The 25042-nt window shown below is 35.9% G+C and overlaps 2 protein-coding genes across 8 annotated transcripts in view; one reads left to right on the top strand and one right to left on the bottom strand.

Moving 5' to 3' along the window:
• Positions 1-631: 631 nt before the first annotated feature.
• LOC122032699 (AP2-like ethylene-responsive transcription factor SMOS1) lies at positions 632-3715 on the top strand. The gene is made up of 5 exons (XM_042592014.1): positions 632-1180; positions 1363-1413; positions 2437-2507; positions 2612-3165; positions 3265-3715. Exons 1-5 carry the CDS (start codon positions 1137-1139, stop codon positions 3316-3318), a joined length of 774 nt encoding a protein of 257 aa, XP_042447948.1. The 5' UTR covers positions 632-1136; the 3' UTR covers positions 3319-3715.
• Positions 3716-6052: 2337 nt separating this feature from the next.
• LOC122031876 (villin-2-like) overlaps positions 6053-25042 on the bottom strand; it is a 29630-nt gene continuing 10640 nt past the window's right edge. For all 7 annotated transcript variants that reach the window (XM_042591069.1, XM_042591070.1, XM_042591073.1 and 4 more), the window contains 8 exons: positions 23035-23182; positions 22913-22923; positions 22678-22818; positions 22467-22592; positions 15896-15961; positions 9731-9989; positions 6638-6864; positions 6053-6537 (listed from right to left, as the gene is read on the bottom strand). In XM_042591069.1, the coding sequence (XP_042447003.1) occupies positions 6424-6537; positions 6638-6864; positions 9731-9989; positions 15896-15961; positions 22467-22592; positions 22678-22818; positions 22913-22923; positions 23035-23182 (1092 nt within the window). In that variant the 3' untranslated portion in view covers positions 6053-6423. The remainder of the gene's footprint in view (positions 6538-6637; positions 6865-9730; positions 9990-15895; positions 15962-22466; positions 22593-22677; positions 22819-22912; positions 22924-23034; positions 23183-25042) is intronic.

Raw genomic sequence — 25042 nt, 5'->3', positions numbered from 1 at the left:
GGGTTCCATGGAACAAATAACAAAACTGTGATTTCCAACCAATTTAAGTAAATCATAACATATTTGAACCATAAAAAGGAGATTTTGGAAATTACATTAACTCTAATTCTAAAACAAAGATCTGTCCTTGTGGTTACAACTAGTAACAATGATGGGACCTATTTGTGGGTTTTGTCAAGCTCAAGTAGCAAAAAGAAATGGACTCTAAAATTAGCGTAAAGAGATAGCAACAAAGTATCTAACTAATTTTGGTGGGAAAAGGAAAGACTAACCCCTTCTACAGAAGAAGACACCTTGTTGGCTTCATTGGTGCTAATTACGCCAATTAGAGTTTAAATATAATTAAATTAGGAAAAAAAACTTTTTGCCTAATATTAAAAAAATATAAAACAATTTTGTTTTTAAATTTTGAAGTGATTCAAATCCATGCTTGCCCCTAAGCCTGAGATTTGATGCGGATGTACATGTCACAATATGGAACAATGTGCCCATGCGTTTGGGAAATATAATTAGCCTAATTGCAAAAGGCTCAAATGCACTAGCTCCTTGAAGCCTGTGAAAACTATGAAAAGAAGATGTATAGAATGTTGACATGTATAATCAAAGGTACAGAACAGTTTACAACAACATTTCTCCACAAAACAAAGAAATTTTTTGTATAAAAGAAAATATAATTAGAGAGCAATTAGATGTTACTTCAATTGATGATAAACTAAGATAAATAGATTTACATGGTTGACATGTTCAAAGGCAATTAAATTTTTTTTGGCTTGATGAGTTGAAATGATTAGGGTGAATATAGTGATTAGAGGGAGATCCAAGAAAACTCTAGTTGATGCTATAAAAATAGATTAAATTTATTTGAATATTGCTAGTGGTATACTCTTGCATGGAGGTGAATGGAAGGGTAATATCTGTGTAGCTCAACCTCAAATAGTTGGAGCCAATATGTCTTGATGATGGTGTGATGATTTTCTTATTAGTCTAACATGAGTTGCAGTGATTTGTGACACTTATAAGCACTTATTTATTTGTCCTCACTAATATATGGTTCTTATATTGTTTTGAGTTCTTTCTGTAAAATCAGTATTCACTTACTAATACAGGTCACAGATTATGCAAGAGATCTTGAAGAGATGCAGACAATCTCAAAGGAGGATTATCTTGTGTCTTTAAGAAGGCATGTAGATTATATGACATTTTGGGTATTTAGTTGGATGTTTTTGCATCTTATGTTGGTTCTTTTAGAAATAGGTGAACGTGTTGATACTGAACTGCTGCTTTAAACTTAAAAGATCTATAATGTGGGTGGAAAATGAGCTGTAGCATGTTTAGTACTAACATAGGGACAATATTTTGCAGAAAAAGCAGTGCTTTTTCAAGAGGATTTCCAAAATATCGTGGACTTACCAGGTAGATACTGATTTTATATCATGCATGAAATTTTGTGTCAGGCAAAGATAAGTGCTTATGTTAGCCTTTTTGGTTATTAGAATTTTTTTTGGGGGGGTTTTGTCTGTTTGCTTTAACATTGCACCTTACTTTTTTGTACTGTTATATTATGTCTTATACCTTATCAGTAGCTTGAAAGCAATAAATCTTTTCTGTTTACTATAGACTTTGGATTGATCAAATATGTGCTGAATTGTGAAAGGTTAGGAGATATACAAAACAAACATATAAAATAAAGGGCATTGAGCAAATTGTGAAAAGCATGTCCTATGGCAGCACATCCTCTATTACTCCTTGAATTGCTGCTGCGAATAGTACTAGCATTGATCAAAGGTAAGAACTATGGTAAAATATGGAAGAATTGATCAATCCTAACTCTAATGAAAAGCATGTCCTATGGCAGCACATCCAGTAGTATCTCTTAAATTGGTTCTGCAACCTTGGTGAAAATATCTATAACACATTGAACTCTACCTAATGTTCCTTAGTTTCAAAGGTTTTCCAAAAATGCACGACCGACAGATACAATAGGTGTAAAGACGTGAATTAGCTGAATAAAGTTTGAATAATTTCAAAATACTTGAAGTTGATCAGAGGGATGTTCTGGAAAATTGTAATCAAGATTCTTCAATTGTTGGTAATTTGGATACATTTAAGGTTTCATGTTCTTATTGTTATCTTTCATCTATGGGACATGGGTTTTTTATTCGCCATGGTTTACCCTACTGGAGCATGAGAAGACCTGCTTATTGGGTTATCACTTGGGTTTAATCCGAGGAAATGTCAAAAATTATTAGGTGATAATTGGGTGTAACTTTCCTAATTACTGAGCCTCATTTGGATCATGCGATTGTAGTCACTTGTATGTATTTAAGTGAGTATTAGAAATCAGTTAGTTTTCCTTCTAAGGTTTTACCATGTAATCTCGTAAAATAAAGTTTATCCTACAATTATTTAACTTGAAGTGATTGTTTTTATTCTCAGACAACCTAACAATAGTCGGTGGGAAGCATCTTTTGGACCTATGCAAGGGAATGATTACTTCAGCAACTGTAGTAAGTTCACATGTGAAGTACATTGAAAATGAAAAAAATGGCTATTGCTGAAATTGAACTCAAATAAATGAACATGAGTTTCAACTTGATTACTCCCATGCAAGGTACAAGTAGCGATGCAACTACGGATGCACGATATTCTGGCATTGCTGGAACGGAAAGGAAAATAGATTTAACAAGTTACATAAGGTGGTGGATGCCAAAGAAGGTTCATCAAACAGAATCAGCCTCCACTGAAGATGTTGCTCGGGAACTGAAAATGTTGGAATGCTCAGCGCAGTCAACTGAACCTTACAAGCTTCCTTCCCTTGGCTATCCTCATAAGGGAAAACCTTCCCCACAAAGCTTGTCAGCTTGTAGTATATTGTCCCAGTCTGATTCCTTCAAGAGTTTTGTAGAGAAATCATTGAACTCAGAAGAGAACAAGGATGATCCTTCACAATTAAAAATCCATCAAGAGTCTGTTCCTCTGTTCTCCAATTGTGGGCTTGGCATATCCGGTGTGAGCATGGCATTTAACGATTTGCCTGTGCCTAGAACAGCATACCAGATGGCTCTTCTGTCGGCGCCTCTGAGGACTAACTATTCTGGTGATACAGTTAGTGAGCCTCTATGGACGAGTCTTGTGCCACCATCTGAACAATCTACTGAAACAACAGTTCTGCCTTCATCTTGACTTCCATCTTTTGGTATTTAGAAGTCTCTTCCTACATGGTCCTTATATTTAGTTTTTTTTTTTTTTTTTTTTGTATCGCAGTTTAGGAAGAAAGAAACTGATAGTTCATCATATGCATACCAATGCCAAGAATGACACTCAAGGATATCAAATTTTATAATTGGTGTCAAGGTCTCGAAATGTTGCATGTTGTGGATTTAGTGTTCTTGGTTAATTTGATTGTGAACTGAAACGAGGCAAATTGTGTGAAGCTGCAATTCTCATCCATTCTGCTGTTTTTAAAGAGATGTTCAGGTGCATAACAGACATGGAAGAATCTGAATATTTCTTCAAGGGTTATGCATACAGGGAATAAGCTATAGGAGCCATGAGAAATGTTTTCATAGTGAGATGTAAGGTTAGCATTACTTCTGATGATTCATTTTCTTTCTTTTAAAATTATTATAATTAAAAGTTTAGTCTACTGTTTAGTATTATGTTTGGATCTCATACAATTTTAATTATTTTGTTTTCTATTGGATAATTATACTTCTGTTCCCTTGACCTAGCACCAGAGCATACCAGAGTTTACTTGAGAATAATTTTTTCCTGTAATCCTCTTGCACGCTTATTTGTGGAGTTGCAATAACAAGTTCCCCTTGTAGGCTGCAGCCAGCAGTCTTGATTCATATGATATCGCAGAGTTCCTTATTACCCATAACACACCATCCACTTGCCCCTTTATCTAAAGCATGCCCCCACAGGCATAGCTGAGGTGGTAAGTGGATGAAAGTTTGCCACTTGAGGTCGAGAGGTCGAATCTCAAGGTTGGCGAGGCGTAAATTCCTACATCCTGTATAACTTAACCCCCCATCTACATGCCTACTCAATTACCATGATTTACTTCCGTGTTGGTCCTCAAACAGGTTGGCCGGGGTACTGGGGTGAACGCTTTGCCTTTTGCCACTAAAGCAGGTGCAACATCAGTGAACCAGTAGATTTGTTTCTTGATTAGACTTGAAGCTACTATACTCCTTGCCCTTGTCATGCCTACCTCGTATCGTTTTGGTCAGACATTGCATAGTGTTGCATAGCCTGTGTCCCTTGGCACTATCGTTGTTTTATAAGTTTGTAGGAACAATTGGAATGGATGGAATGAAGTGGAATGAATAGAGTAAGTGAATGGTTAATTATAAATTAAAGTCATCCAACAAATTGGAGTATTATCGATCATTTGTCAATGTTTGATTTGTTTGATCCTTCTAGTTTGCTTAGTTTGTTTCAATATCGTCCACTTTTATTCATTTTGGAAGTTTGGTTTGCCTAGCTCGCCCTAAATGTATTATTGTTTGATTTGTCTTGTCTTCTTTGTCTCGCCTACTTTGTCTTGTTTGCTCAATTAATCTGTCATGGATAGGCTACTTCACATGCCCCATATACCTTGTCTACTAAATTTGTTCAACTTGCTCAACAGTATGGTTCCTTAAAGGCGCTGCACAAATTTGGCACAAGGAATTTGTTCAAATAAAATAAAATATGTATATATTTGGTACAAGATATGTTTTCTGGAATAAAATATGTTTTTTTTATATTCTTCATTTGAAATTTACACAAATTTAGCCAAAATGGAAATTTTAAATTAGATCTCTAATTTTTAATTTGTTATTTATATAGATAGTTCCCTAATTTTAAATTTGTTATGGGTAGAATTCTCTACACTTCAATTTGTTTTTTTGATTCGTAAGTATACGAATTGTATTGCAAAACTTCTATTGAAAAATTGATAAATTATTTTCAAATATTTTATTATTTGAAACTTTTTTTTAGTTTTTATGTTTTATTTTTTAATATAATAAATGAAAAATTACCACTCTTTGCACGGCACTAATGTCACCTATCTAGTATAATCAAAATGACAATGTTTATACACCAACGGAGAAAAGTTGAAATTAATTTGAAAATAAAAATATTTTTTTTTATAGATCACAAGTGGCATATTAAATTGGAAGATATTTTTTTTTGTTTGGAACAAGTGCATCAACGTTGTACTTCCAGAAGCTCTTCAGATCTATTACACCAATTGATAGAATATTCTATCACTAAGCATTGACAAAGCTGGAAACATGAGAATCTTTTATAGGATTTCTCATGGAGGATCTTTTCAGTCATCTAATTTGATAGTGAATTATCTCTACCATTAATGGCCAGTTAGTAAAATAGATTACCAATCATTACGCCCAAATCTCGCCCTATATGAACAGAAGCCAACAATTCCAAACACACAGCGTTTCATTAAAAATAATTTTTTTAAAAAAAAAAAAAAACAAGTCGGAGGGCGGCCAGCAATTGTGAGATCATTTGACTAAATCTAAAAAAAACAGGAGAAATCTAAAAATAACGGGAACATTCGTCACAAAACATTATGAGATGCAAATCAAACTAGAAAAAAAAATACGGTAAAAAAGAAGACTCATCCCGTACCAATCTGAGAAGGGAGTGGCTCATACCTTGAGGGAATAAAATACAAAGCATTCATCGAATCCCCCTAAAATTTAACCTGTATATGACAACAGAAGAAATTTAGTGACCTTAATTAGCTTAGACTAGCTCGGTAGACAGGCATTTCAAAGGCATCAGCCATACAATGTAGGTCTAAACAAAATCACACTGGTAAACTGAAATATGATATTACTGTTGTATTTCTTGCAAAAGCCCAAGTTTTGAGCTGATCACCAACCTATCTATCAGGCCATATGTGCTGCCTTGTGTTCCAGAAACCATAAGAATGCTTGATGCAAACAATAATAGCAAAGTCAAATTTGCTTCCATTACCTATTGATGCCCACAGTTTCGTTCTTTCATTCCTTCCATGGTTTGACAAGCTCAAATGTAACATCAATAATAGTAGTAGTTTGTAGAAAGGCATACATTGTCATTAAATAATTAATTACACATTTCAGCATAATCCATACTCCATGCCTATCAAACGCAATGCCCTATAAACCTTAACAAACTAAGCACACAAACTATATTTTAGAACAGGTGGAACTCGAATAGTCACTAAAATAAAAGAATGTCTACTCCACAAGCCCAACATACAAGCATGCATGCTCCACAAATATCAAAGCAAGACCTTTCATACAATGACTGGAAGTAAGAAAGAACCGAAATAACAGACGCGAAAATCCAAGCAGACAATAGAACAACTTGTGAAGTGGAATGAGCCAGAAAAGTCTCAATGGTTGCGGTATATGCACAAGCTTAGAAGAGATCCAGCTTTCTTTTCTGCATATCTTGTTTCCACTTGGGTTGTCGATAAAATGCCTCTTTGGTCATACCCAAAACAGTTTCAAATTCAGCATCTGATAGATATGCCTATGCAAAAGTCAGAAACGTAAAGTTAGAGAAGCTAAATTGAATTGTAGAGCTTCTGAAAACATAAGCTTCATATTTTTATTCAACATAAAGTGAGAACCTCTCTTTGTTTGTAATCAATTCCATGGACAGGATTGCTAGATTTGGTTTTCAGGCGCTCATAACTGAAAGTAGTCTCATCCCCATTTGTGCCAGTCTCAGGATCCTGTACAGCAGCCTCTGCACCATTGCTCTGTGATACAGAAGCATCATCCATGGTTTCTTTCTCTGCTGAAAGCTCAACTGAATCCCCCAAATCAGAGCCCACACTTTCAGTCTTCACAGAATCTGGAAGAATAATGACGGTGTGGATAGGGAAAATATTGTATTATATTTATTCATAGGGAAATGTTAGACAATATGTACACGCACATAATACCAATAACCAAATACCCCATGTGAGACTAACCCAATAACCTATTCGTAGGAAACTATTGCACAATATGTACACACGCACACATAATACCAAAAACCAAACACCCCATATGAGTAAACCAATAAACTAGTGTACTACAACTCTTAAATACTCCCTTCAAGCTAGAGCATTTTATTATTTACAATCTAAAATGTCTACAAAAGAAAAAGAAAAATCAAAAGGCATTTAATGAATATGATGAAGAAACAATACTAGCATCAGTTGAGAGACTTGATTACATGCTGCCAGACTGATTTACTAAGGAATTAAGGTTGACTGCAGTTGGTCATCTTCGAGTGAGATATCTTCATAAAATGAAATCGATGGTGACAAATGACTTGACATAAATTTTTCCTTTAAATCCCGTCAAACTATGACATTTTAGAATTTTATACTTTGTCAAGATAAATAAGGGCTCCAGCAACTCTTATGATACAAAATTATTATGAAGAGGCTGAGTAAAATCAGATATTACAACAAGAGGCAAGGAGAAGATGTCAGAGAGGAGACTAAGGAAGCTGTTGTCTCCTCTTTGACATCTACTTGAGAGAAAGAGGATCATAGAATAGAGACAATAACTAATCTACCTTTTTGAAATTGCAACCAACAAAAAGATACAAAGAAAAGTAAGATTAGATCTCAACATCTATCTGAGAGAAAAATACAGCGAGATGGCTATCCAATCATTTACTCTAATAAACGTAGAGAGAAAGACTAACTTTGAGAGAGATGTTTGGAATAGATGGCAACAACTAGTCTCATTTTTAAACAACCACACAAGATGAGTAAAACATGAAAATTCATGGTGAAATTTGAAAAATGAAAATTACTCAAGTTTGGGAATAAAGGTTCAAGGAAGATAAGGCTGCTTCACTTGAATCTACTTTTCTGTTGGGCCATAATTTCTTGTTATTGTGTATTTATCGCAACCACTGCCTCCAGTTTTAAGTGCTTCATTTCCTTTTTTTCACGTGAAAAATGCCCTTTTTTTTTTATAATTCTCTTTTTCAGCTCCTTTCTTACCCAAAGAAATCTCATGAAAAGGGTAGATTTTATTAAAACTGAAAAATAGTTACACGAGGGGTTGAGAGCCTCTTCTATAGAATGAGAAAAGGTCATTCACGGTCTAATTTACCCAGTTTCTAATAACAAGCAAAATAATACTATAAAGAAAATTTTAAAATAGTAAAATCTTATCCACTATATTACCTTTTTATTTCACATGGCTCCATTATTTTTTTTTACATTTTTTAATCATAATAACCGGTTTAACCAAGTTTCCAAGAGTTTGGAGGGCATGGCTCAATTTAAGTCACCATACAATGTGGTGAATACACCAATAATACTGTCAATTTACACAGTATATGGACTCCTGTGCTAACAATGACTGGGTGGGGATTTCATCTTCAAAAGAAATGTAAGAGCTTGTCCAGCAATTTCTGGACTGCTTATATCAAATTGCATGACTTTTGCATCTTTAGGCAGAGAAGGATGCAATGATGTGGGCAAAAGGAGTGTGAAAGAAAATTTTATAGCTGACTAGGAAATCAATATTACCCCTTGACCTATGCTGGCATAGTAGTTGAGGTTTAGGGACATTGGGTGATTGGGTCCTCGAGGAAGAGGAACTCTGACAAGGTAGGCCCGTAGAGGCAAGGGAAGGAAATCTGCAAGTCATGGTAGGTATTACAAAACCATCTAGCTCGGCACTGATAGGCAACGCATTCACAAAAGGCACTAGGATAGACCATTATATTATTTCTAGAGCACTGATGTACCTCATGGTAGGGGAGACCCACACGGCTTTAGCAACAAATAACAAGGGAAGAAAAAGTGAAGTTGAATTTTCAGTGATTTAACATCAGCATAGGAGGGGTTTGATTGAAAAGAAGGCTCACATGCAAATCTAGTCAAACCTGTCAAGCCAATAACAAAATCTGAGAAGGCAAAGAAGAAAAATGTAGAGCTGTATAAGTATGTGGAGAGAATGGAAGAGTCATGCTGGGTTTACTTGAGTGGAAAGATAGGAAGGGGAAGTAGAAGAGGGAAAATGACATATATATGTACATTAATGATGAAACTCCGTGTGTAATTTTGTGGGGCGAATGGTCAGAGAGACTTGGGATATTGTTGCAAGATGGATGGATGAGATGAGAGCACATGCCGCAAGCAAAGAGGGAAGTGGATCAATGGTTGAGGAAGTGTTTTATGGTGGTGGAAAGGAGGCATTTCCATCTTGTCAAATTTGTGGCCCCCCTCTAAGGGGCCTGAGAAGAAAACAACTCCAAAACCCACCCACTCTAACACCAAGGTGATTGTGAAAAATATCGTATTGCATTGCTAATGAAAGAGAACTATTACACCATGAATATATACAGGAATCTGACATACAATCCAATAAACGTGTACCAATTACCTAACTCTTAATAGATAGAATATTCTCAACAATTGTTAACACTATGTGAGATTATAACAGGTTTCAGGGCTTAATGACTCAAATCTACAACTGCAGCTTGTATCTGTTTTCTACAAAGAATAATCCATTTCCTCGATGAAACATCTTATAAATCAAAATAATATATGGACATAAATTAACCATAATAAAGAAGGTTAATGTCTCTGAACTTATTCTAATACCACCATATTTTTTGACTTGAGAATATTTAACAAAAGAAAGAAAACAAAAAAAATGACCTGCTTATACTAAATTGAAGGTACCCCATAAGAATTAGACATTACCATCAACAGTCCCAGTTGGATCAGAGGACTCATTTCTGTTGAATCTTGCTGTAAGGGTTTCAGATTCTCCCTTCTTTTGTTCAGCAGTTAAAACAGAAGACAAGGCAGCAACTGCAGCTGCTCGCTGTGATCCTTGGCCTGAACGTGATGACTTTGATGATGTAATTTTAGTTGAGGATGGATTAAATGCAGATGATAGTGCAGCTAAGGCTGATGCCCTTTGCCTAGGCCCATCGTGATTTACAGCAGAAGACTTGGACTGCAGCCAACAAACAAACAAAATTATAGATGCCCCACTGAATAATTCCACTGTGCCGTAAGATAACTTTAAAACACATGCGCAAACTATAAATGAACACGCTCAAGAGAAACCCAAAATATTATCTTGTTCAAAAACCAATGACATGAAAGTTGATAGTTGGAAATGACTGGATTAACCTATAAGAATTGTTCAAAATGTTGGCACAGTTTATGAGAAAGAAATGCACTTCTAATATAAAAAAATAATGGAATGGATGGCATGTTCTTTATGAACCACAAAGTCTCAAATGTTGTGGCAATAAAGTACGATTACTAAAACTGAAAATGGAACTCTAGAATATCATTAGTAGACAGAACTGTGCTCAGGAGAATAATGACAGAAGAAAAGGATGCATATAGTTCTACTAGCATCTTGCAATGATGGAATAAGCCACAAACCAACGTTGCTTTGGCACCAACTGATACAATCATGGAGTGTTGAACACAAAACTATCAAAGCTTGCAACAGAGATCACTGTTGAAGTGCTCAAGATACACCAAGATTATTAAATAGGAAGATCAACTGCCAATAGCAAAGGTTCCGCTTGGAAATGTGAACATCACGTTTAAGAAGATCAACTGCCAATAGCAAAGGTTCCGCTTGGAAATGTGAACATCACGTTTAAGATAAAGTGTACTCCAACATGCATGTACCTTAGGTTCCTGCTGCAACCAGCAGCAGATAGTTCCCCAGGGAACATGTAAATTTAGTTGGTTCAACATCTTTGCAATCCTAGTGTTTCATTTTTGGAGAAATGTAGGAAAATGACCTAACCATATTTTATTAATAGAACATGTACATGTGAGTATTTTTGGGAACATGCAAATTTAGTCGGCTCAACATCTTTACAAATCCTAGGGTTTCTTTTTTAGAGAAATGCAGGCAAATAACCTAACCATTGTTATTCATAGAATACAGTACATATGAGAATCCTACTGTTTCTGGGTATTCACCACCGTAGAAGAGTGGACACTTTTTCAGTTGTGCGTTGTATACTACTACAACAACAATCAAGTCTCTTCCCACTAGATGGGGCGGCTATATAGATCTTTTTACGCCATTGAGCTCTATCTTCAACTATACCATCATCTATATTTAAATAAAGTTTATCTTAGTTTATCGTGGCTAGCCAAGTATTCTTTGGTCTTCCTCTTCCTCGTTTGATATGCGTGTTTGTCATAGTTTCACATCGCCTAACTAGAGCATTTATTGGTCGTCTACGTACATGCCCCGTACCATCTTAAACATGTCTCTCGGAATTTTCCCTCAATAGATGCAACTCCAACTTTTTCTCTAATGTTCTCATTTCTTATTCTGTCCATTCTCGTATGTCCACACATCCACCTTAACATCCTCATCTCTGCAACTCTCATCTTCTGTTCAAGTGCTCAAGTCATAGACGAACATTCAGCTCCATATAACATAGCAGGTCTAACTGCGGTTTTGTAGAATTTTCTTTTAAGTTTTAGAAGTACTTTACGGTCACATAAAACATCCGACGCTCTCCTCCATTTCAATCATCCTGCTTGTATTTTAAGACACCTCTATCAAACCCTTCATCAATTTGCAAAAATGATCCTAAATATCTAAACCTCTCGGTTCCGGGCAATTTGTCATCTCCTATCTTATCTCATTATATTTAATATTGCTAAACTTAAATTCCAAATATTCTATCTTTAGTCTACTAAACCTAAAACCTTTCCTTTCTAGTGTTTCCCGCCGAGTTTCTAGTTTAGCATTTATTCCTTCACGTGTTTCATCTACCAAAATAATATCATCTGCAAACAACATGCACCACAGTACTGTGTCTTGAATATGTGCAATGAGTTCGTTCATAATTAGTGTTAAAAAATAAGGACTTAGAGCTGATCCTTGATGTAATCCTATATTTATTGAAAATACTTCAATTACTCCGCCTAAGTCTTTATTCTAGTCGTTACATCCTCATACATATCCTTAATTAGTTCAATATATGTTACGCTAACACCTCGCTTTTTTAGAATTCTCCATATAATTTTCCTTGGGACTCTATTATAAGTTTTTTCTAAGTCAATAAATACCATGTATAAATTTTGTACTCCCGATATTTTTCAATTAATTATTTAAGAAGATGCATAGCTTCTATTGTCGACCTTCCAAGCATGAACCCAAATTAATTTTCAGTCACCGTGGTCACCTTCCTTAATCTTTTTTCTATTATTTTTTTTCCAAAGATTTATGGTATGACTTATTAGTTTAATACCCCTATAGTTTGCACAATTTTGTATGTCCCCCTTGATCTTATATAAGGGAACTAGAGTACTTATCCTCCATTGATCAAGCATTTTTTTTCATTTTCAATATCATGTTAAATAATTTTGTAAGTTATTCAATACCTTATTTCCGTAGGAACTTCCATACCTCTATCGGAATATCATCTGATCCAACGACTTTTTCATTGTGCATCCCATTTAAAGCTTGTTCTACTTCTGAAGTTTGAACTCTACGATAAAAATTTAAATTTCTATACTCATTTGACCTACTTAAATTACCTAAGTTAAGTTGACAACCTGAATCTTCATTAAAAAGTTGATGAAAATACCTCTTCCACCGCTCTTTTATTTCTCCCTCATTTACTAGTACTCTATTATATTCATCTTTAATACATTTTATTTGGATAAGATCTCTCGTCTTCCTTTCTCACACTTTAGCTATTCTATAAATATCTCTTTCCCCTTCTTTGTATCCAATTTTTGATATAATCGTTCAAAAGTTTCATTCTTTGCTTCATTCACTACTCTCTTAGCTTCTTTCTTGGCTATTGTATATTTTTTTAAGTTTTCCTGGTTCTTACAAATATATAATTCCTTATAAGCTATTCGTTTTTCCTTCACTTTCTCTTGTACTTTCTCATTCCACCACCAAAATTCTTTACTTAATGGTGCATGTCCCTTTGACTCATCAAGTACACTCTTAGCTACTATTTTCAATTTTGATACCATTTTATCCCATGTTATATTAGAATCACCGTATATTTCACCTAATGCTTGTACTCCTGCCTTCTCTTTGAATATATATTGTTTCTCATCCTTTAACTTCCACCACTTAATTCTAGGAGTCGTATATGTATTTTCTTTCTATTGATATTATGTTTGAGGCGTACATCCAACACTACTAACCTATCTTGGGTAGTTAAGCTTTATCCAAATATGACCTTACAATCTTTACAAATCTTTCTATCATTTTTCCTAATCATAAGAAAGTCAATTTACAATTTATTATTCTCACTTTTGAATGTGACTAAGTGTTCTTCTCTTTTCTTAAAAAAACATATTAGCTAATATAACGTCATATGCTATCGCAAAATCTAATATAGTTTTCTATTCCTCATTTCTTATTCCAAACTCATAACCATATGTACCATCTCATATTCCTTATTTTTCACTCCGACATGCTCATTTAGAGCATCTTCTATTAAAATCATTTCATTTGGCGGAATGTTTTGTAATATTTCATCCAAGTCGTCTCAAAACCTTGATTTGGTAGTTTCATCTAATCCTACTTGCGGTGTATATACGTTAATTATGTTCATAGTTTCTGTTGGATCGTGAAATGTCGATAGAGGGGGGCGGGGGGGGTGAATATCGATTCGAAAAACAACGAGTATAAACGCAGCGGAATAATAAAAACTGAGACAAACTGAACACGGTGTTTTTTTCTTCGTTCGGAGCCTGTGACGACTCCTACTCGAAGGCCCGTACTCCGTGAGTACTTTCGTTGGGAAATCACTAGCAGTTCGAAAATGATTACACTTTAATAGTACAGAAATGCTAGTAAAATAAAGAAAAGTACCGACAAGAATTAAAGAAAAAAGAAAGGAGCGTATTGTTGGATCTTTGTTAGCGTCGCTGGAGCGCAGAGCAGTAGAGCAAGCAGTAGAAGACTTTCTTTCTGTTGTTGTTCTGAAGCTCCCCTCTGACCCTCCTTTTATATGAGGCTCGGGGCGCCCCGGATCCCTTCCGGGCGCCCTGGTGGGACGTGGCAGGTCCAACCATCAAGCTCCACGTGGCGACGCGCGAGTTTGGATAAAACTTACCTCCAGGCGCCCGGATCCCTTCCGGGCGCCCGGACCTCCTATTTCCAGGAACTCCTTCCCCTGCAAAATAGAGTTAGCCCGAGGCAAATATATATCCTGTAAAATAGATTGTTAGCACAGTTAGAGTTCAAACAAATTAATAAAAAAGAGTATGACTTAGATTCCGTCTTTCCGAGACCGGAATCTAGTCACGATCTCGACTTAGATATCCGAAATGGATCTAAGCCGGATCGACGCCTAATGTTCCCTTCCCGGGAACGCGTCCTCGCAGTCACTCCCCTCTTACCTGCCAGACGTCCGGTCAGCCCTTCGACCCGTCTGGACTTCTCGCCAGCTATCCGGTCAGCCCGTCGACCTAGCTGGACTTCTCGCCAAGCGTCCGGTCAGCCCGTCGACCCGCTTGGACTTCTCGTCAGCTATTCGGTCAGCCTGTCGACCTAGCTGGGCTTCGTGCTAGACATCTGGTCAGCCTGTCGACCTGTCTGGACTTTTCCTGCACACTCGATCAGAGTGTCAGACAACAACAAGCTAACTTAACCTGATTTGTCATTCATCAAAACCTGGGTTAAATCGTTAGTGCTAACCGCACCAACAGTTTCTTTCGTCACTATTATCTTAATAGTTATAATTCTATCCCCTTTTCTAACTACTTCTACAACCTCATCATTTAACAAATTATCTACAACAATACTCATTCTATTTCTTGTTTTACTCTTTCATGTGTACCATAATTTAAAACCCAAGTTTTCTATCAGTTTTGCATTCTCATCTACCCATTTTGTCTCTCGTACACACAAAATACTAATTCTTCTCCTAATCATCGTATCTACTACTTCCATTGATTTATCAGTGAGAGTTCCTATATTTCATGTTCCAAATCTTAGACTATTAGTTTTTCTATCATATTTGTTCTAATCCAACCTATGGTGTGAGAACTCGTGCCTATTTAACACTACACCCAAGTTCTCATGGAGATGTAGTGGTCCTTGCCGATGTATTAAAGTCGGATTCTGCAACGTGAACTCTTATATATTTAGCACTACACCCGAGTTCTGGAGATGTATCGGTCCTTGCCGAGACATTACAGTCCGACCCTGCAACGCATTCCTTCCGGGGAACAACATAGCATTAGCATAATAGTTTAATGGATTCATTCATTAAATATTTGTCATAGTTTTAATGTTGGCTGGCAACCTAACGCAACCCTTCTCCTTTATTCGGACTTAGAACCGGCCATCACTAGATCGTCTCCGGCCATGACAGTTGTGTGTTGTCTCCACTATCATATTTGTTTTTTTTTCAATCTTCCACTGAAATTTGATGATATGAACATCAAAGAGGTTACCAAAGAACCATACCTCAACACTAAATGGAAGATGTGCACACATTCATTTTTATCTTGTTCTTTCCCACATAATTGAAGAGAAAGTGAGAGTACTCTAGAACTTATATAATGTGAATTACAAAATTATAATGGCAATATGGACATCTCACATTATGCATATGAAGGTGGTCTGAAAATTTGCATAACCATTTCAAGCTGAAGAAAACAATTAGGGATGAGAGGAAAATTTGCATGCAAAGAAAAAGGTCTAAAAATGGAAATACACGACTCTTTTTCCCTCCTGGAAGAGAACAAAATAACTACACTAAAAATTTGGAGAAGACAGATAACAAGCTTACAATAACATGGTTTCTTAAGATGCTAATCTGGCACTGCATTTCAACAAGTGATCCCTAAATGTAGTTACAGATAGGCATCTAACTGTATATATCTGTTGAAACATACCTCCGAAGAATGCATAGAAGTTCCAAATAGATGAGCTAGTTTCTTCTGAAATGAATTTCCTTGAACCTGCAAGTTGTGGAGACATAACTTAGTTTATGCAACCATGAGTCTACCCATTTGCTACAGCTAAGAAAAATATAAGTTCAATTTTCCAGATTAACACAGCAGGATGTCAATATCAGCAGTGAAGTTGCAGAAATAACTTGAGAAGAAGATATTGCATATTTTTTAAAATAAGGGAACAATGGATACAATGTAGCAAGTAGCCATGCCAAACCTAAGTGAATAATATGAAACATCAAAGAGAAAAGGACACATTCAAGAAAATAATAAATTTAATCATAATTCTAAGTTCAATTTAGCGCAAAGTAAAAAAATAAAGGCGAGAAAGATAATCACAACAAATTATTAAAGTTTCATGCAAATAGCTTCAGAATTGAGAAACCCATTAATCTCAAAACTTAAGCTGTTAGGGATCCTATGAATTATCTCATAAGACTACTCTTATGATCAAGCTGCCCAAGCTTGGACTATCAGCCAAGAAATAATAGATGGCAACCATGTTAAGATTGAAAATTTTTTGTCACATAGCTGCTTACCATAAAAGACCTTAAGCTGAACCAAGGAAACTAATTAGTATTTTTTTAATATTCCACAAGCAAAAATTATGAACTAACATCTGTCCAAAAGTTCCATCTTAAATGTTAGAATGAAAAAACAGAATAATCTATTCCTCTTCCATTATATTCGACCCTACCAAAAGTTACCTTATTACTTTCTCATGTGCCCTCAATCCTAACATCAGTAAGATTAACTATGATACGATGTCAAAGTCCAAGGGAAAACCAAATCCCACTTAAGATGCCAAAACGTAGATGAGGACCATCTTCATATTTGAGCACACCTAAGTCTCATTTATCTATGTGGTACCAAAATCAGGGGGGTGCTCTTATTACTCTCATGACTTTTGAGCTAAGTTGTAATTGTTGTCAAGTTTGGCCATCTATATCGTTTTTATATGATGGACCACAAACGTCAGTCTTGCGTTCAAGTAAGGTTGAGGTACATTTGGCTATGATTGGCAGCATTATTTCATTGTTATGAGGCTTGGTCATTACTCCTAAGTGATGAAAAGGGGCCTTTGCTACTTGAAAATCTCAATATGCAAAGGGTGGATTGGAGCTCGCCTAGAAGCAACCAATCACATTAACATCATTATAAGTTAATGTGAGTAAAGAAGCTAACATGGATATATGATTAATTTAGGTAAGGCTATAGTAGACTAAAATATAAACTTAAATATCAAAATACTTTAGGGAAAAAATTGGAATGGGTAGAAGTAATATGATAAAGAGAAAGTAAATACAGTTGGAGCAGAGGTAACAAAATATGTAATATTAGTTTTGAAAGTTGATATACGTGAAAATTTAACATAAAAACTAATAATTGTCAAAAAAAAAAAAAGGAGAGAATGATTGTAGTGAGGTTGATTTCATAAATCAAATTCTAAAAAAAGGTAGCCCGGTGCACGAAGCTCCCACTATGCGGAGTCCCAGGGAAAGATCCATTGTACGCAGTCTTACCTGCTTTTTGCAAGAGATTGTTTTCAGTATTTGAACTCGTGACCTTTTGGTCACAAAGTAACAACTTTTCCGTTGCGCCAAGGCTCCCCTTCATAAATCAAATTCTAAAGGGCATAAATGCTTGACCAATAAGTAAACTTGAATGAACAAATCTAATTTTTGAAGTACCTGGACAAAAGTATTCATGCTAGATCTATGGTTCAAAAAATCATTCTTGGAGGAGATTTATATTGGCATCTAGGAAAAGCATATGATCATGTTTAAAAACAAATAGATTCTATAATTAGATGACGACAACGACAACCAAGCCTTATCCCACTAGATGGGGTTGGCTATGTGAATCGTTTTACGTGAGCTCTATCTCCTACTATATCATCATCTATACTTAAATAAATTTTATCTTGTTTTATTGTTGCTAACCAAGTTTTGTTTTATCTTCCTTTTCCTAATTTGATACGTGTGTTTGCCATAGTTTCACATCGCATAACTGGAGTATTTATTGATCGTCATACATACCTGTATCATCTTAAACGTGTCTCTCGGAGTTTTCCTTCAATAGATACAACTCAAACTTTTTCTCTAATGCTCTCATTTCTTATTCTATCTGATCCGGTGGTAAGGACAGGGGACCCTCGGTGGCGGAAGGTCAACGGCACGTGGAGGTCAAAGGTCAAGAGATTCAACCCTGAGACCCGACCGACTGGACGAAGCAGGCCGACCGACCGTGAATCCCCCCGAGCCGAATGAAAGACAACCCGACTAGGGGTCGGGTTTCCGATGCTCAAGGTAAAAAGGTTTCAGGGCCGAGCGGGGATGTCCGTTCGGCCGGGGCACAAGGCAACAAAGACAGGTAGGAGCAATCTCATCCGAGCATACGACCGGGAGTCCTCCCGGTCGGACCGATACCTACAACCGACGGCAGAAGTGATACGCCTGCCGAGCGACTGAACCGCTCGACCCTGGAACAAACAGGGAACGCAAGAGGACAAAGGAGACAGGGGATAACATCATCCTCGAGACATCTGCCGCCGACAAGGAGCAGGGTGGGCGGCCGAGCCGTACGCGGGATCGTACGGTGGAAGCTTCCACCGTCACATCCGGGATATGCTCGGACGATTGCGGAATGGCGTCAGAGGTGCTTTTCTGACATAGGCTCGTTAAGGTATGTTTGGGGAAGCATGCACGCATCAAGAAGCGTGCCTGTGCCTCCCCGGGGTCCTATATAAGGGCCCCCAGACGTCGACGAAGGTATGCGCAATCCTCACTGTAGCCACAGTTACGCTGCCTCTCTCATTTCTCGTTGCCTGACTTGGGCGTCGGAGGGCCGCGCGCCGGGAAACCCCTCCCGGCTCGGCTTCTTTGCAGGTTCGCCGGAGATCTACACCAACAGCGGAGCGTGCCACGTCCCCAGCGTCCGTCGACTCAGCGCTCGGACAGAATCACTATCCATCCTCGTATGTCCACGCATCCACCTTAACATCCTAATCTCTACAACTGAGGAGCTTATGTGCTCGAGTAATAGCCTAACATTCAGCTTCATATAACATAACAGGTCTAACTGCAATTTTATAGAACTTTCCTTTAAATTTTAGAGATACTTTACGATCTCATAAAACACCTTACGCTCTTCATTTCAATCATAAGATATCTCTCAATCTCTTTATCGTTTTACAAAAATGATCATAAATATTTAAAGCTCTCAGTTTCAGGCAACTTATCAACTCCTATCTTAACAATTATCTTATTATGGCTAATATTGCTAAACTTAAATTCCATATATTCTGTCTTTATTCTACTAATCCTAAAACCTTTCCTTTCTAGTATTTCCAGCCAAAATTCTAGTTTAGCATTTACTTCTTCACATGTTTCATCTACCAAAATAATATCATCTGCAAATAACATGCACCACGGTACTGTGTCTTAAATGTGTAGAGTGAGTTCGTCCATAATTAGTGTAAAAGGATAGGGACTTAAAGTTGATCCTTGATGTAGTCATATCTCTATTGGAAATGTTTCAGTTACTCCGCCTGAAGTCTTTACTCTGGTCGTTATATCCTTGTACATATCCCTAATTAGTTCAATATATGTTACGCTAACACCTCTCTTTTTAAGAATTCTCCATATAATTTCTCTTGGGACTATATAATAAGCTTTTTATAAGTCAATGAATACTATGTGTAAATCTTATTTTTGCTCCCGATATTTTTCAATTAGTTATCTAAGATGTATAGCTTCTATTGTCGATCTTCTAGGCACCCAAATTGATTTTCAGTCACCGTGATCTCCTTAATCTTTTTTCTATTACTTTTTCTCAAATTTTTATGGTAGGACTCATTAGTTTAATACCTCTATAGTTTCCACAATTTTGTACGTCTCCCTTATTCTTATATAAGGGACCTAGAGTATATTTTTTTCATTTTCAATATCATGTTAAATAATTTTGTAAGACATTCAATACCTTGTTTCTCTAAGCACTTCCATACCTCTATCAGAATATCATCTGATTCAACAACTTTTTTATTACGCATCTCATTTAAAGTTTTTTCTACTTCTAAAGTTTGAATTCTATAATAAAAATTTAAATTTCTATACTCATTTGACCTACTTAAATACATTTTAAGTATTTAACCTAAACCTTCATTAAAAAGTTGATGAAAATACATTTTCCACCGGTCTTTTATTTCTTCATCGTTACTAATACCCTATTACATTCATATTTAATACATTTTATTTGGATAAGATCTCTTGTCTTCCTTTCTCTCACTTTAGTTATTCTATAAATATCTCTTTTCCCTTCTTTTGTATCTAATTTTTTATTTAATCGTTCAAAAGTTCCATTTTTTGCTTCATTCACTACTTACCCACTTTTTTTGCTATTGTATATTTTTTTAAATTTTTCTCGTTCTTATAAATATATAATTCCTTATAAGCTTTTCGTTTTTCCTTCACTTTCACTTATACTTTCTCATTTCACCACTAAGATTTCTTATTTAGTGGTGCATGTCCCTTTAATATACCGAATATACTCTTAGCTACTATTTTCAATTTTAATATCATCTTATCCCATGTCATATTAGAGTTACCATATATTTCACCAATACTTCTACACCTACCTTCTCCTTAAATATATTTTTTGCTTCCTATCCTTTAATTTTCATCACTTAATTACAGGAGTCGTATATATTTTCTTTCTATTGTTATTATGCTTGAGGTGTATATCCAACACTACTAACCAATGTCGGGTAGTTAAGCTTTATCCAGGGATAACCTTGTAATCTTTACAAATCTTTCTATCCTTCTTCCTAACCATAAGAAAATCAATTTGCAATTTATTATTCCCATTTTTAACGTGACTAAGCGTTCTTCTCTTTTCTTAAAAAATATATTAACTAATATAGGATCATGTGATATCGCAAAATCTAATATAGTTTTCCTTCTTTATTTCTCGTTCCAAATCCATAACTCCATGTACTCTCTCATATTCCTCATTTTTCACTTCGATATGCTCATTTAGATCATCTCCTATTAAAATCATTTCATTTAGCTGAATATTTTGTAATACTTCATCTAAATCATCTCAAACCCTTAATTTGGTAGCTTCATTTAATCTTACATGCGGTGTATATACGTTAATTATATTCATAGTTTCTTTCGCCACTATTATCATAAAGGTTATAATTCTATCCCCTTTTCTAACTACTCCTACAACTTCATCCTTTAACGAACTATCTACAACAATACCCACTCCATTTCTTGCTTTACTCTTTCCTGTGTACTATAACTTAAAACCCAAGTTTTCTATCAATTTTGCCTTCTCGCCTACCCATTTTATATCTTGTACACACAAAATACCAATTCTTCTCCTAATCATCGTATCTACTACTTCCATTAATTTACCAGTGAGGATTCCTATGTTCCACGTTCCAAATCTTATACTATTAGTTTTCCTATCATATTTGTTCTAATCCAACCTATGGTGTGATAACTCTTGCCTATTTAATACTACCCCCAAGTTTTCATGGAGATATAACGGAAGCGGTACTTGCCGATACGTTACAATCGTACCCTGCAACGAGAGCTCTTCCATATTTAGTACTATACACAAGTTCTAGAGATGTATTGGTCCTTGTTGAGACGTTATAGTCCGATCCTACAATGCGTTCTTTACGGGGAACAACCTAACATTAGCACAATAGTTTAATGGATTCATTCATTGAACATTTGTCATGATTTTAACGCTGCAACCAAACACAACCCTCCTCTTTTATTCGGACTTGAGATAAAGAAAACTAGACAAGTTGAATAATTAAAATTGGTGTGACAGGTAGACTAAAACCAAAGAAAACTAGACATAATTAAAATTCATTTAAGAGATTTACTTCTATTAGCAGTGGCATGGACTTGCATAGGGTTCGATAGAAAAATAAGATCAATTAGCTACAGCTCATGATGTTATTTGTATATTGATTATTGTAAAAGAAAGTGAAGTGTAATATTTGATACTTCTTTCTTTGACACCTCAAAGTAAACACTCTAGAATTCTAGTTCAGAGTCACAGTAAAATTTACACTAGGAATTTACTAGTTATAGATAGTTCAATATTCCAAATAGTTTAAAGCAGGGAGAGTCCTTCAAGTAATTTTCATTCGAAGTCCCTTGATAAATAAATTTGTAGCCTACCAACATGAATCACTTTTCCACTATCTCAAGCAAGAAGTGCATTTATCCAACTTAAAAACAGCTAGATCCTTCTGTTCCAACAGTCCATGACAATACCACCAAATTGAGTTCATTAATTCATTCAAAGAGCCCACCCAAATATTTAAAAACACAGGCAGGCAAAAAAAACAAATACAAAATTGAGTTCATTAATTCATTCAAACAGCCCACCAAATGTTTAAAATACAGGCAAAAAAATACAAAATTGAGTTCATTAATTCATTCAAAGAACCCAACTAAATATACAAAATACAGAAAAAAAATCATACCAGGGTCTTTGCACTGTCCCAACAAAAATAAGTTGTGAAGAAGCAAGGTTCATTTCCCTCTGTAATCCGATAAAGTGGCAGATCTGGAGGTAAACCTTCTAGGGAAACTGCAAGGTCTATGTATTTCTGGGGAAAAGATTGTAATAAAATGCTTATTTGACAAAAAAGAGAACATGGTGGCAGAAAGGGAAAAAACGAAACAAATCTGTACCTGCCCTACTTCAAAGGCAGTTTGCTTATCCTTGGAATCCACAGACTGTCCAATCCAAACAAAAACCTCTGCATGTGTATCAAGTATCAACATATCTTCAGTCATCAAATCATCTTGAGAATAATTGAAAATCTCAGAAACCTGAAAGGGTGAATGTGCAAGCAAAATAAGAAATAGCAATGAGTCAATGAGTTTCTGTATTGAATATTACATTTGATAACAGTCAGTGACAGACCTTTAGTTTTCCTGGAGAAGCATCATGTGAAAAAAAAAACACAACATAAGATTTGAAACATTAGATTGAGACCAAAAAACATCAGTTAATTTTTGGCTGTATATTTCCAAATTTTTACCAACCTTTCTTAAACAAAAAGCTATACAAGTGAGGATCTCTAACAATATCCTGTGGGCTCTTTTTGCTGATAAAACTTTGCTTGCCTCCAATAGCAAACCAGAAAGCAGAGCTCTCTGTTCCTTCCTTGACATGCTTGATAGCAACACCTGGCTGCAGGAGATGAGAAAATCTTCTTGATTTGTGGCATAGAGATGAAAGTAATTTTTTAAAGATCCATATTTAACAAATCTGCATGTCCATATTGATATATACATCATAATGTTGCCCATTTTGTGTGCATGGACATATTATGATATTAAGCAAATACAACAGAGATATATACAGATGTTCTTGGCAAATGACATGCTTTCATTGAACCAAAGCATATCGAACTTTGAATATTAATTCAAAAAGGAGTGCTGCTTTGATGATTTCGTTAAAAGGGGTACCCTTTTGATTTTTTGCCCATTAGTTACTTATAAGTCAAGACACCCAAATTTTTATATATAATTGTCCTATGGCTAAGTCTTTTTTATATCAAGCAAAATTAATGAATAATAGTTGTAACATTGGGATGGCAATACCCAAGAAGTACCAATTTACATCACCTATTCCTACCTTGCTTCTACATAGATAGTAATTGTATTTCTATAAATTTGGTAATACAGATTTCTATTAATTTTGTATTAGAGCCATCTATATTATACACCACCATTATACTCTTAGCCACCCTTAAGGCTATTGTCACCTTCGAGTTCCTTTGTCACCCCCACCCATGGGATAAAATCTCATCTACATAGACAGCATGAGCAAAAATTTTGCTTTGTAAGCAATTAGCACGCGAGAACTGCTAAAATCCATGATATGCCCAAGCGATTCTTTATAGTGATCTCCCAAGCTTTCCTCTCCACTCACGCAAGCTTTGCAAGCGAGTCATGAACGTCTTCCTCATTCTACAACTCTTGAGCTTTTCTCACTTCTTGTCCGAGCTTCGCAAGTGAGTTGTGAGTAACTTTCATAGTTCCATGATGCCTCCCAAGCATCCCTGTCTGCTCACCCAATCATTCCTTGCCCTTCCCCTCATTTTCTTACCCTTCAACGCCAACGAGGTCTGAGTTACCAATTGCTGGCATGGTCAAAATGAAAAAAAAAAAAACTATTTCGTTTGACTCAAGGTCTGAACTCCAATACGAGTTGAGCATGCACCTGTGTAGTTTTCTTGCTTCCATTAGGCTTTAGCACTAACTTTCACATTAGGATGCAATGCTCTTCCACATTCATGCTTGTCCAATCACAACCATCACTAGTGTCAATAATTAGCAATGCTCGCACACACGGGCTCGCGCAATTAGTTCATGCAAGGGTTTTGCTGGCAATAGGTCTGGGTCGATTCTCAATGGGTGCAGAATGTCCCACTGGTTGCCTCAACCCCTCCTTGCGAAGCCTCCCGTGATTTACCTCCCTTCCAAACAATAGGGGGCCACCCTGGGGTCGCTGAAGTGACCGTTTCACCTTTTTCCACCAATAATTAACCACCCTCCATGCTAAGATTTCCCCCATTAAAGGTTATCCTTTTTTTTCTTGTTTATTTGTTTTACTATAAAAAAGAAAAAAACTAAGAAAATTAATCACAAAAAAAATTCTACATAGATTTATCTCGACTTAACAAGAAGTTCCACACTAAGAGGTTACCAATTAGATGCAATATGGGTTGCAAAACTTAGAAGCCGAGCTTGATGCAAAATTTAAGTTAAAAAACATTTGCAAATAGTCATTAACTAAATGTTAGGGAGAAGATCAAACAAAATACTAATAATAATTTCAACAAGATATAGAAAGTAACACCCATGCATACCTAGACTTTCATTAATAAATGCAAGTGATCACTTAGATTAAATCCAACAAGATTCCAGATACAACTGTCTCAATATCTAGACTTTGATAATGGTTATCAGTTATCTCTTGCAGTAGCATCAAAATGACAATGAAAAGTGCTCTAAGGCCTCACTATGAGCCTTGGACTTCAACTCC

The sequence above is a fragment of the Zingiber officinale genome, chromosome 11A (assembly GCF_018446385.1).
Source record: "Zingiber officinale cultivar Zhangliang chromosome 11A, Zo_v1.1, whole genome shotgun sequence".
Lineage (NCBI taxonomy): Eukaryota > Viridiplantae > Streptophyta > Magnoliopsida > Zingiberales > Zingiberaceae > Zingiber > Zingiber officinale.
This window is presented reverse-complemented; position numbering and strand designations above follow the sequence as displayed.

Excerpts from the sequence above, each read along its gene's own strand:
- LOC122032699 (XM_042592014.1), top strand. The coding sequence starts at position 1,137 with ATGCAGACAATCTCAAAGGAGGATTATCTTGTGTCTTTAAGAAG. Across the intron at positions 2,508-2,611 it reads TGATTACTTCAGCAACTGTA|GTACAAGTAGCGATGCAACT; the intron begins GTAAGTTCACAT and ends CTCCCATGCAAG. Across the intron at positions 3,166-3,264 it reads AACAATCTACTGAAACAACA|TTTAGGAAGAAAGAAACTGA; the intron begins GTTCTGCCTTCA and ends TTTGTATCGCAG.